Raw genomic sequence first — 13,792 nt, forward strand, 5'->3', positions numbered from 1 at the left:
CAAATTGAAGCATGTGTTGTACACTAGCTTATTTCAGATTCCTTTCTGGAAAATATTTTCATAACTTATCAAGGAAAATAGCATTCAAGTAGAAGTCCTTGACCTTTGTATGCTTTTTGAACGTTAATGGTGTAGTGGGTGGCTTTTCTCCTTAAATTGCCGTTGTGCTGGAGGAAAAAATAGTCCTGTGCTTGCTAAATGACACAGGAAATGTTTTGTATTTGTCTGAACAGACTGTTTAATGCTTCAGAGTTTCACTGTAACTGGGTTTGCTCAATGCAAAGCAGTCTAACAAGTCACCAAGGTTAGTGGTAGCGCGGGAATAAGAAGAAAAAGCTTATTTTGAGTATGTGGTGCATGTTTGCATGTCTGTACTTTAATGTGTAACGCGTGGTGGATAAAAGTATGTATTTATCAAGCATAAGCTTGGAATTAATGCTGCTGTTAAAAGGTCTAAATATCACCTCGATGAAAGCTGAGGTGTAGTTTTAAAGACTATGGCGATTGTTTGATTTTTTTTTGAAGAGAGAAAGCTGCATGTTAACTGAGAGAAGGGGCTTCGGGCTGTGGCTGCCCCTGGGCACCCGCCTCGGCAGGGGCCCTTGGCCGCCCCTGCTCGCCTTCGGTAGCGGCTAACTTCCCTTAAGCCTTGCTGCGGTTTAGTATCACTGAACTATCCAACCGCTCCTGCCTTAACAGGGGGCCTAATCCTGCCGGGGTGGTGACAGGGAGGCGAGCAGGAGGCTGCTGCCGCGCAGCTGCTGGGAGAAGGCAGGCGAGAGGCGCTCCCCTGCCACGCTGTTCCTCAAACGCTGGCTTGCTCTGCTCAGCCACCCCGTTAAGAGGTCGTTCTGAGTGGTTTGCTTTTTTTTCCCCAAGTCAACGAAGATTAAATTATTTAAAGCCGTCTTTCCCCCCGCCCCGGCCTGCGCGCTGCCGGGCGGCGTTTCCGGGCGCCGCCGCAGGTGAGGCCACCTGGGCGGGGCGGCGCATGGGCCCTGCGCCGGCGGCGGCCGCGGCGGAGGTGGAGGTGAGCGCGGCGGGCCGGGGCCGGGGCCGGGACGGCCGAGCCCGCCGGCGGGCGGACATCTTAGAGAGGGCGGCGGGAGCGGTGGCGGCGCGGCTGGGCGGCGGCCCCCCCCGCTGACCTGCAGCGCTTCCCTCCCCGGCAGGCGCGCCGGAGGCAGGAGAGCCGGGCCGAGAGGCGGGGAAGCGCCGCAGATGGCGTCGCTGGACGCGGGGGCGCTGCCGCCGCTGCCGCTGCTGCCCCCCTGCGGCCCCGGCTTCTGCCCCAGCGAGGGCCCGAGCGGCCCGGCCCAGCTCAAGCCCGTGCGGCGATTCATCCCGGACTCGTGGAAGAACTTCTTCAGGGCCAGGCGCCACCACGGCTCCGGCTGGGGCAGCGCCGCCTCCGACGTGCGCTACGTCCCCGAGGGCGTCGAGTGCTCGCCGCCGCCCTCGCCCGCTGCCCTGCAGCCGCCGCCCGGCTCGGCTGCCGCCTCCTGCCGGGAGGCGCCCGGCGGCTCGGGCGGGAGCGGCGCCTGGCGGGCCGAGGGCGAGGCCGCGCTGGCCGGCGAGGCCTGCGGCTCCCTGGCCCGCCGCCCGCGCTCCGGCCAGGCCTACAGCGAGCTGGCCGAGGCCTACCACCTGCGCTACGCCTACATGAAGTCCTGGGCCGGCCTGCTCCGCATCCTCTGCGTGGCCGAGCTGCTCGGCGGCGCCGCCGTGTTCGCCTGCGTCTCGGCCTACGTGCACAAGGACAACGAGTGGTACAACATGTTCGGATACGCGCAGCCCTACGGCGTCGGGGCTGGCAGTACGTACGGCGGTTATTACTACGGCGGACCTAAGACTCCGTTTGTCCTCGTAGTAGCAGGAGCGGCGTGGGTAGTGACCATAGCGTTGCTGGTGCTCGGCATGTCCATGTACTATCGGACCATTCTTCTGGATTCGAGCTGGTGGCCTTTAACTGAATTTGGCATTAACGTGGCCCTGTTCTTCCTGTACATGGCAGCTGCGATAGTGTACGTAAATGATATCAATCGCGGTGGACTCTGCTATTACCAGCTATTTAATACGCCAATAAACGCATCTTTTTGCCGCGTAGAAGGAGGTCAGACAGCGGCAATAATCTTCCTGTTTGTCACAGTGGTAGTCTATCTGATTAGCGCGGTGGTTGCTTTAAAGTTATGGAGACATGAAGGAGCCCGGAGGCACAGAGAATTAATGGAGCAAGAGGTAAGTCATAAATTACCGTTTCAAATCGAATACGCATGGGATGATGGAAAGCCGCTGGAAGCTCGTCTCGTGCCATGGGCTGAGTCCTGTCAGGCATGTCTTGCCTGCGGCAGTTCCAAAGCCCGAGCATCAGCCTTTACCCGTCTCACTGGTAAATTTGAGATCACTGAATGAAACGCAGCCCGCACTTTTTAAGATGCCTGATTCACGTTTCTGTTGCTTTTTTTTTTTTTAATTGACCTCGGTAAGGAATTGCTTCTGTTCTCTTTGCAATATTCAGCTCTCTTCCTGCATCAGCTGACGCACTGCTTCCTGGCATGTATTTCCTAAACAAAGGAAGAAGTGAACAATGTGCCTGTTCAGCTATTTCGTAAGGTGGCTTAAAGCCACCTAGTATTTGAAGTCTGTGCTTTCAGCACGTTAAGCGCTAGTGTGAATGACAATAAAAAGAAGAAATGGTGATTTTTATGTTGCAAACAAAACTCCAAGGTGCGTCTTGATGTCTTTTTAGCTTTCCTCGTGGTAGTATGGATAATAATAGTAATAACAAAATGGAAATCTGAGACACCACAATCTAGCCAATCAGTTTTAATAATTAGAATGAAAAAAGGGTAGGAAAACCTATGTTCTAGGAACCGTGTAACTATCATATATGACATTTGAGAGAAAAAAAAAAAAAAGGCAGATGAGTCTAAGTCAACTTTCATTAGAGTACTTGTTCGGACCTCTGGTGCCTCCCTTGTTTTTCCTGAAGCAGAGGAGGGAGGGAATCTTGGTTCTTCATAACGAATTATTTTAGTGATTGAACAAGGTACACATCGGGGGTTTGGTATAAAACAGGAGGAACAAATATTTTTATGTATTATCTTCTTCCTTTTGTTAAGCTTTTTACACTTCCTTAAAATTCTGCTTTTGAGATAAATTGATCAGATTGATCAAGAAGAACTTGTCTATACACAGTGTAAGCACTGTATCTTGCATAAAACTGGGAATCCCCTTTTGATAAGTAACTTGCAGTTCTATTATTAAAATTTTAAAGCATTTTTTAAACTTATGCAAAAATGAAACGAGCGCTGGAATTACACAGAGGGTGCTCAGTCACTCTTCCCTGCTGTACTCTGTGTTCGTTTATTCCAGTTATTTAAGAAAATCTCTAAAGAGAATGCTTTTACAATGCAAGTTAGGCTTTAAAGAGTGTCGTGCAAAATAGCTGCTGCTTGAGTTATTGGTTAGAGCACTGAAACGTTTTCTAAGCAATGACCTAGGCCTCAGAGCGTCAGTGAGCTAATGTAGGTTGGAATGTGCAGTAATAAAGGTGACCGGGTGCACTATTTAATCTGATTTGTTCCTTAACAGCTCTTCCAGGAGATCCTGTTGTTATTTTGGGTTGGGGTGTGTTGTTGTTGTTCTGCCATTCTTAAATGGTTTTTAAATATACAGATCTGAAAAATATTCCTTATTCTAAATTTGTTCATACCTAAATATACATATATAATTATCTGTACAACATGATTTTGAAAAAGTTTAGATTTTAAGAGTCTGTGCATGCTATTTATGCTGAGAATAAAACTTAAAGCTCTTTTTTTTTTATTTTTTGATAGATGAAAACACAGTTGTCTTTGCCAGAAAAGAAGGTAAGAAACAAATTTATTTTTTGTTTCTTTGCTGTTTTTTTTCCATATGCTTGTTCTTTTTCTCGTGATTCTTTGTTTTGACTGACTGATTTAGTATTTATCCTTCTAGGAAGAGATTAGGTTTAGTTCTTTAATGCAACCTGGACAACTTGCTTCTACTCCGGAGGTTCAGAAGGAGCTCATAAAGTTGCTACCACTGGTTAGGCTAGGTTATAAATTTACAGTGTCAGCAAATCTGATAACTGCCTCTGTGTGCGCTCTTATCATTTTACATTGACAGACAGGTCCTGCAGCATTTATCACAGTATTTAGCAGACATGGCTGTAACAGCAGAGCATCTCATGTGTTGTAGGTTTTAGGGTGTTTTTTTTTTTTTTTTGAACTCCTGGTTGCCTGTTTAAATTGGAGGAGAGGCAGTGAAACACAGTGATACATACTGAGTGAACTCACGGTTTGCTCTTGGGTCTCTGAGACAGCTCCAAAATCCAGCCTGCGAGCTTTGAAATACCAGCAAATGCCAGAATCTGTCATACTGAAGGAGGTTTTTAGTACTTCCACTGCACAAAGATGCAGGTGCATACAACAGAAAGATTGTATAGGATCTTAGCGTAGCAGATGTTGATGATTCTCAGAGAACTTACAGTGTATTTCTTTCGATCTTAAATGCCTCCCATTAGATATTGTGCACTTCATACTACTGTTTTCTCAGTTACTGACTTCAGTACTGAATCAGGATCCTTTTTTATACGCTGTGGCAGGACTCCATGCGTTGCTACTTCTGAGTCCAGGGAGAAATTGTGCAATAAGGACAAAGGGGAACTCCGCAGAACGGAATGATGTCCATCAGCAAGCAGTCACAGATTAGACAGAAACTCAAGGGAACTTTCTGAAATTACTTAAGACACACGGGAAAAATCTTTTCAAGAAGTATTTATTTGTTACTGGAACAGCTATTTGGACAAATTTAAGATGGTTACTGTGTGAGAAACGTTACTGTAACACTTTCCTAATTTTCTAATTATAATAATGGTCGTAAAGAGTTTATACAATTTGCATGCACCTCAGTCTTTGTACCTCTATCTTCAAATTAGTCAGCTATTTTGTGGTTTATGTATGTTGTCTTTGAAGTAAAATTGACTGACTTCTTTTTTTTTTGGCTTTTGAAACTTAGTATGAGAGTTTTGACCGACCAAGAGGAAAAGAGGTCAGTTATAGACAGCTTAAATCGGTGGAAGTGAAAACTGAACAACTTAATGGTCATATACCTGCAGGCCACATTCCTAAACCTATAGTGATGCCGGACTACTTAGCGTAAGTGACTTGGCTTTGATGAACAAATTTAATGGAGAATATTTGAAACATGTTTTTTTACTCGGTGTTTTTCATATACACGTTTCATGGTTTCTCTGTGATTCTTCATGTGCTGTGGATCTCAGAATCTTAACTGAAGTGAATATTAGAATAGAGAGGATGAGGGCTGGCGCCAGTGGCATAGAAATAGTAATATAAATGAAGAATCTTAAATTTAAAAAAAACCCACATGTGAAAGCCGACTACTATAATGTAGCATGTACAATAATTATTGAAGGAACAGAAGACCATACAGACAAGTTCTTGTCCTTTTAGCCCCTTAAACCTATGTTATCTTGTACTTTCCAAGTGCTAAATCTATAGCGTACTTCAGTTTCAAGTGGCAAGGCTAGACCTTTCTATGGTGAAGTATGAGATCATAAAAATAATTTGTATAATACTTGACATAGATTTCAATGCTTTACATGCATGCACGTTTTGGCAGGCTATGATATTGATGAACAGTAGAGAAATATAGTACCGAAGTCAAGGGTTTGTGTGTGTCTTGAAGTCCTGTCTCTAATATGAGTCCTTAAAAAATGCTTTTTTAAAGGAAATATCCTGCAATTCAAACAAATGAAATGCGAGACCGATACAAAGCAGTATTCAATGATCAGTTTGCTGAATATAAAGAACTGTCAGGGGAAGTTCATGCTGTATTGAAGAAGTTTGATGAGCTGGATGCGTTGATGAGAAAACTGCCTCATAATCCTGGAAGCATACATGTAAGTACCTGCGAAATGGAAAAGCAGGTATGTTATTAGGCAGTTTCTGACTGTCTTCAGTTATGGCAATGTCCTCTAATGCTGGCAGTGACTTGGTAGGAGAGAGAGTTTACCCAAGTCTGTTGTTTCTTGTTTAGTCATGAGTTGAGGATGCTAAGTTGCAATTAAATTTTATACAAGTTCTTCTGTTTTTTTTAATGTTAGTAGCTTTCAAGTTTTGTATGTAGCTTTCCATTTTTTTTCAAGTATTGTCAAGCTACAGTTAATGTATTTTCTCTATTTCTCAAGTACAAAACCTAAGAGTTAAAATATATTAGAATGGATTTGATTAAAGGAGCAATTGACTTCTGACAACTATTTTGTAAAATTTAACGTGAAGGTATGGAGCACACTGATGTGGTTAAAAATGTGCGGTCTCTCCTATTAGGAACAGGAAAGGATATCCAGAGTTTTGCAAGAATACAAGAAGAAGAAAAATGTGAGTGTTTTGAGTTTTACATTGCTGGTGAATCTAATAAATAGCAAAGAGAGTGTAATTAGGCAGGACTCCTGTCACTAGGTACGATTTGCTAGTTCAGGGTATGCTTAGCTATTACAGAGCTTTGTATATTTGTCTTTTAAAACTTTGGTGAAGTTAGGACGCTGCGCACTCTACTCATCATGTCAACAACCTCATTTGAGATTAATGATTCTGTTAGACAAACTTGGGGGGAGAATATTTTAATCTTCTGAGAGCATGTCTCATCTCTAGCGTTTTGCTTTCAGGAGATCAGTCACCACTGATTATTTTTGGGATACAGTTCATTTGTACTTGCTGACAAAGCCAACACAGCTTTTTTAACAGCAGAAAATATACAGTATTGCCCTTGAAGAGAAGTTTTGTGTTTTCTTTTTGGCATGGAACTTACATGGACTGTCAAAAATTAATTTTCCCTGTAGTCCAAGAGGTTTTGCTTGGTTGTTTTTAAATGGAGGCAGTAAATGTGTACCTTTGTTTCACTAAAAACATTGCAAATATCTGGGTTTTTTTTTTCGTTGCATTCAAATTTTGCATCCTTGTTAGTTAAATTTCATTGCTTTTTCGGGAGAGGGTTTTATTTGGCATGCCAGAACACACCTGTTTGCATTTGCACATTTATGCTAAAGTTGCTCTATTTACTAAATAACTAAGGCATATCAAAGCAGAACCTCTCTCTTCAGCCCTTCATGAATGAAGGGGAAACAAGAAAAGGCTGGATGTAAGAAATTGGGGCCAAGCAAAAAAGCTTGTTTTTGAGGAATGAGGATATTTATATGCTGTCCTTAATCAATGCCATCATTGCTAATGAGTTATTGTTGGAGGAAACTGAAAGTGTAAACATTAATATAAGGAGTTTTTGTATTTTTGGCAGGATCCTACATTTCTGGAGAAAAAGGAGCGTTGTGAATACCTCAAGAATAAGCTTTCTCACATAAAACAACGAATACAGGACTATGATAAAGTTATGAATTGGAATGTACACGTTTAGCATCACCTTGACTATGTGGATACTATTTTATATTTTTTTAAATAGAAATGCGTATTTTGAAGTATTTATTTACTCTCAGAATTTTACATTTCCTGTGGGGAAAACAATTAATTTCTTAATCACTTTGTGACTTATTTAGATACTGTGCATTTCTGAATAGCCTTTGTATACAGGTCCAATTCCAAATCAATTTAATGAAGTTACCAGATGAGTTTAGAACATCTGTGTTAACGTTCTGCTTTTATTAGACAGTGCACAGCCTGTTCCTTTACGTATGCATAGTTTTCTATTTGCAAGTGTTGCATTATTGTTTACCAGAGAGAGCAGTTCTAAATACCATGTCAAAAATGTGCCCAGTTTTTAAATGTAACAATTTCAGATTTTATTTTATGATATCAAAAAGAGTTGAGTTGATGTTACTGGCTGGGGTTTGGTAGAGTACTTAATTATTCTGAACTGTTTTGACAAGTCAGAACTGAGTTTAATACGACTATTTGCATCTTCATGTGCTCTGCTGTATGTCAGAAATTATTGGAAATTTTGCTTAATAAGAGCTGCAAAATAACCTGCTGTTTAAACAAGCATAGCACAGTGGGTTTTTTGCCTTTGTTTTTTTTGTTTCTGTTTTCAATGCTCCTCTGCAGAGGTGATGTAAAGAACTTATATATGACCTTAAAGGAATAGAGATACAGGATTAGGCCATGTCCCTGTTCCGCTAGTTTTGACAAAGACTGATATGCTCTGCATGGTTTTTTGGGATCATCCTAGCAGGAATTCACGGGCCTAGAAGAAAAACAATTTTTCTTCTTCATGAGCAAGGAACGAGACTTTTTGTTTAGGACAATTTTAACGTTACCTAGTTGCAGGTGCTTGTGAACTCAGAGATTAAGTAGAACAAAATTAATTCCCAAATGAAATGCTGATAAAGGATCTTCTATAAGGCCAGGTAAAATGTTTCGTTTATAGATACGCTTTCTAGAGATTCAGTATAAATTTGTGTAATATATCTTGGGATAAATAGGTTTGCATGTGCAAATGTTCTCATAGATCAGGAAATTTTCTTTTTATGTCCTTTTCCATATCTTTACACTTTTGTACTTACTAAAATTGTTGGAAGCATTGATAGCCATTTCTTTGTACAGTTTTCTACAACTGCTGTTTCACCGGATATCTTGCTCGGAAATATATTTTAATTTCAAAAAAATCCTAAGCATAAGCATGTTATTCTCTTGTTTTTGGAGGCATTTTATTGGAAAAAAATGCTGATTAAGGTTACTTCAAGACTTCTGCTAGTGACTATGTTTTCTTTAGAGGAAAATTTTCAACTTTGGCCTTAATTTAAAGGGAAGAAGTTAGGAAAGCTCTTTGCAGTTTAGAACAATTATGGCATCTTCGGTAGTGCAAATGCAGTACTGTACTTCACCCTGGCAGTTATTGGCCATCTGATTTTTGAACCCTTATTATTCACACTGCAATTCTGATGGCTTCAGACTCGCTCTCATATTTATCAAAAGTTGACATTCCAAGTTAATCAGCCACTTAATTCCAAGAGCTCTAGTGGATGAAGTACGTAACACAAGACACTACAGGAATGCTGAGAGAATTAGAAAACTTGGCAGCTTTTCATTTGAAACAGACTTCAGTCTCATCCACCTGGAAAGTTTCTCAATATCTTTTTCACTCTGAATTGGGCAAAACTCAGTGCCATCCCTTGTCCTCGCTCTCTTCTCAGTCATCTCTCTGGCTCAAGTTGCCATTCCTTTCAGTGTAAAGGAAACCTCCCTACTCTGTAAGGGAGCTGCGGCCAAGCGCTTTATAGCTGTTGTGCTGCAGAAACGTTAAAAAAAAAAAAAAAGCTTTTGTTTGTAAGACAGGTCCTTGTCCAGATCCCTGCAGTTCAAATGCAGGGATTACTGTACGCCCAGATTTCCCATTTGTTCTCAATGGCAGTTCTGGGTGTTGTCAGTTACCAGAAGAAGATTAATACAAGTTTAAGTATTCCACTCCACCCCCCCGCTTGCTTGTCTGATGTTTTCTGTGGCAGATTTCCCCTTAGTCTCCTGGTGTGGGAAAGGCCTATTAAGACTTAGAAGACTGAGCTCCAGCCTCCCTTTGACGGTGGTCTGAGCTTCTCCCTCTGAGAAACCGGCTCCTCAGATCAGCCAGCAAGGCATCTGCAGAACCGTCCAGCTTCTCTTTTCTGGCTGAGTTTCCATCAAAGAGGCTGAGAGAAGGGAATGCTGTGCCTCTTGCTGGAGTGGGGAAAAGACCTGACGGGAGACACTGCATGTGGCTTTCTCAGCCTCTCCTGCGAAGATGCCGTGCATGTGGCTGGGCTGATTTCCCAGGGCATGGAGAGAAGATGGGCAGGAACACCCTTCTGTGACTGCCGGGGTTTCGGGTAGGAGTGGTGCCAGGCACCGTAGTGACATGTGCTGAGCATCAAACAGCAAGCACAGGAGCCCACTCTGCATTATAGGAAATCCAGCCTGGCAACTCATTGCAGCTGTTAAGGTAAATTACTGGCTCAAGCCTGGGTCATGTTACAGACCTCAACACTGCTAAGCAGGTGGGGGAAGAAGCTGGAGGCTCAGTGTGTACAATTGGCAAGTTGATTTTACTCTAGCCTATCAAGGATGAACTGCTCTAAACACGCAAAAATTAAAAAGTCTAAGAAACGCTTTAATATCTTGAGGGGGAGATTAATGGAATAGAAATTAGTGCCTGGGAGTCGAAGCCAGTCAAATGCAAGACAAATGAGTCAGTTTAGTCAATACAGTTACAATTAGAAATCTCAAGGAAAGTGGTCTCTTGATGTTCTGAAAGAAATTAAGGTATACGTTGAACAAAACTGAAGTTAATTTTGTACTTAGTACAGGAGTATCACAGGCTGGTGAATGTCACCTAGGTCTCCCTGTGTGGTCTCTCTAGTCTGCCCTCTGTGGATCTGCATTGTTGTATGTAAATATAACGTCTGCTATGTGGCCTTACTAGTGCGCCTGGGTTTTTGCAGAACGCGAGGATACTCATTTAAAGTTTGCAAATAATATTGCCCTACATGAGAGATTAACATACTCTTTCAGTTACAGGTTGTCCTCAGCTGGTGAGCGTATGTAACAAGGGCTTCTTTCCTCCAGTCTTCCTCTTAGGAAATACCTGTTTGGCTCAACAGATCCATAGAGGCAAACGTCCGAGAGGAACTTGCAGATTCCAAAAATACAACTAGTTTTCAAAGCAGACTTGAGTTCCTAAAAGGGGCTCGTTTGTCTTGATGAACAGCTGGATGACTGTGATCAAGATGACTGTGGCAATATCCTCATGTTCCTTGCTAACTTGTGTGTTTATGCAGGGCAAGTAAAGTGCCAAATGAACATAAGCTGAAGTGTGCATCACATACTAGTGTGGCCTTGGGGTTTGATTCATGACAGCATATCAAGTAAAAGTATTGGTGTTAATGAAAAGTGTAATGGGTTTAAATGTGTAGAAATAGCTATCCAGCTTTTAGTTTATTAGTCCCAAAATTGTGTTGGGGTTTGAAGCTTTTAGACAATCATCATCTACAAGATTGTATAGCCTACATTCCTCTACAGAATTACAATTCTTGGTCTTGACAGTAAAAATGATCCCAGTTCTGAAAAAATTTGCTTCTCTCTTCTTCTAATACCATTATCAGCTTGAACCCATTTCTCTATTTCAAGATCCTATAAATTGGACTTTTTCCTTCTTAAGAAAAGATGGCACGTGACCTAATGGGAGTAGATCAAAGTACAGCTGTATTTCCACTCCTAGAAGCGACTCTTGACTTCTTAAAATTAAGAATTTTTTCCATCTTCAGTAGTTTTTATGGCATTCCTCTAGAACAGCTGATTTTTCCCAGGTGTGTTTAAATTAATTTCTTCTGTTTTGCCTATGTTTATAGATTGCTGCTGCTAAGTGCACCATTTGCATTTAATTGCTAAGTTTCCCACTCCTATTTAAGGAAATGTACTTTTGTTTAAATGTTTTCTGCCTCATTTCTTGTCTTACTTTGATGCACAGTGACACCCCCTAGAAATGGATGCCTGGCGATTTTCCTGTAATTCAAGGGGTTGAACCCAGTCTTGGCGCATTTCCACTGTAGCCAGTAAAGTTCTGATTGTGCTGCAAAGAAATTGGCTAAAACTGTTCTAATTCTGTTGAGCTAATTCTCAGTATGATGCTTGTGAAGTGGAAGCTCTTTCTTTTGTCCTGAAAGACTGCTTATTTCCTAATACTCCTAAAATGTGTGCACTTGCTAGTAGTCAGTGGCTCTGTTTCTCTGTATGTAAAATACAGTAAATATAGACATTTTCCTTGTCTACCACTGCATGTAGTATTCTGTCCTGCAGATGTGTAAAAGTTATATATAAGCATGTGGGAGTATAAGGATATACAATTTTTCTTTCACAACAGATATCAGATTTTGGTATTTTTTTTTAAAGCTCCACAGCTCTGATCCTGTTTTTCTATTAGAGACTTTGTTCTGGTAACAAATCTGTCCTCCCATTCCCTTCTACTCTTGTATTTGTGCCTTTTCCCTGCTGCCCCGCCTATGTAAAGGCCAATCTATCCTGCTGCAGCACTTCCTCTTCTTCTCAAGCACTGTGACACTAATCCATACAACTAAAAATATTTAAGCAAATCATCCCCTACGCTTAGTAATGTGAACTAGTTGCTGTTTAAACTCATGAATGTGGGGAACGTGCTGCACTGCGTGGTATGATCACTTGCCAATTTCTGGGCATGGCTACATGAAGGTAATAGAATAAAATTACTGTTACAACAGATGATGGTTAAATGTAGTTTTACTCTTTACTACAGTAATTGTGAAAGGTGAGTAGTGAACATCTGCAAATATAATATTGCATTTTCAGTGTGAAAAGTGCAACTTCTACCAGCACATCTGGATAATTGAAATAAATTACAAGTGCTTCATATTTTTTTTCTTTAGAGGAAACAATAAAAGCTGCTCTTCCATGTACCTACCAGCCAACAACCTAGTATTTCTACTGGGTGTTTAAACTGTGACTGATTTTCTCCTTGATGCTTTTAGTGTCCAGTCAGAGTTTTGCGTGTGCACAATATTTCAAAGTGTGTCTGTGATCAATAACGTCAAGTACTGCTGGATTTGAACTGTAGAGTGCTACTTAGGGCTTTCAGTCTTTTAAATAACTATTATCCTGACAGCCTTTAGAAGTAAATTGTATGCTTGCAAAGACATAAATAGTAATTTCATAGACATCTGAAAAATGGTACTTGCATGATATTTAGTGAAAAACTGTTTCATTGGGTCTGAGCAATTACCACACCCCACTCGCTGTGAGATGGAACACCTCAACCCACTTTTAAAATGCAACTGCCAATTAACTGTTCATAGGTTTATAATGATAGTTTATTAAAAGAAGTCCTAAAAGAAAATTATTGTAGTGAAACAGCTTCCAGCCTGAAAGAGGCAATTCTGAAAGGTTTTTTCTACATGGTGGTAGAACTCATGTTCTATGGGATTATTCTATGTAGTTGAAGACATAGCTACATTATTCCACTACTCAGTTCCCTCCTGTGAGGGCATTTGCTTAGCCACAGAAAATATGCCCTGAACCTTGCAGTAGTTGAGAAATTTCAAGCTGCGCATTTTAGAATGGAGTTGAAGCAGTGTTTTTGCTATTGGGATAAAGTACAATTATTTTCATGAGGTAACTGATCACGGTAATTATACAATAACAGTCAATATTACGGTGTGTGTAAGTAATGCTCTGTCCTTTTCCCAGTCCCTTGGGTTCTTCAGTTAATGAAGGGCATACGTAGTCATGTACAAACAGTGTTATAATCTCGCTGAATAGCTTATGCCCTTTGTAACAAATCCCCATGCCCACTTTTATGCCCTCCGGTGAACGTTTTGGAAGTCACTGGCCTTGGCTCGTTTGCAGCAGCCACGCCACCTCCGAGGTGTCTTTGTGAAAGAGGTGAGACACGAGCGGCGGGGGGCTGAGCCGCTCGCTGACAGACGCTCGGCGCTGGAGCCGCCCTGCCGCCTCCGGTTTGTTCGCTGTGCCTTTCGGCCACGCTGCCTCCCTCTCGAATAATTCGATATATAGCTATCGATAGATAGATAGATAGATAGATATTTGTTTAATCTTGTATTTCACTGTGGCGGTGGTGGGGTTTCCCCACGTCTGGGTGAGTTCGCCTTCCGCCAGGGACAGCCTGGCTCCCCCGGCGCCCATTTCGCCTCTGGCGGTGTGCCGGGCGGCAGCTCGGCGAGGCCCCCGGGCAGCGGCGGCCTCCGCCGGCCCCTCCCCGCCACTCACCCGCCCTCGCC

General features: G+C 42.2%; 1 protein-coding gene across 1 annotated transcript; it reads left to right on the forward strand.

Moving 5' to 3' along the window:
• Positions 1–1,149: 1,149 nt before the first annotated feature.
• LOC104152914 (MARVEL domain-containing protein 2) lies at positions 1,150–8,657 on the forward strand. The gene is made up of 6 exons (XM_009688500.2): positions 1,150–2,238; positions 3,840–3,872; positions 5,044–5,183; positions 5,776–5,947; positions 6,375–6,425; positions 7,339–8,657. The coding sequence occupies exons 1-6, from the start codon at positions 1,222–1,224 to the stop codon at positions 7,453–7,455; spliced, it is 1,530 nt and encodes a 509-aa protein (XP_009686795.2). The 5' UTR covers positions 1,150–1,221; the 3' UTR covers positions 7,456–8,657.
• Positions 8,658–13,792: the final 5,135 nt, after the last annotated feature.

Source organism: Struthio camelus, chromosome W (assembly GCF_040807025.1).
Source record: "Struthio camelus isolate bStrCam1 chromosome W, bStrCam1.hap1, whole genome shotgun sequence".
Classification (NCBI taxonomy): Eukaryota; Metazoa; Chordata; class Aves; order Struthioniformes; family Struthionidae; genus Struthio; species Struthio camelus.

Bases quoted from the DNA above. Each gene is read 5' to 3' on its own strand.
- LOC104152914 (XM_009688500.2), top strand. From the start codon at position 1,222: ATGGCGTCGCTGGACGCGGGGGCGCTGCCGCCGCTGCCGCTGCTGCCC. The intron at 3,873-5,043 runs GTAAGAAACAAA...TTTGAAACTTAG, and splicing joins TGTCTTTGCCAGAAAAGAAG to TATGAGAGTTTTGACCGACC. The intron at 5,948-6,374 runs GTAAGTACCTGC...CTCTCCTATTAG, and splicing joins ATAATCCTGGAAGCATACAT to GAACAGGAAAGGATATCCAG.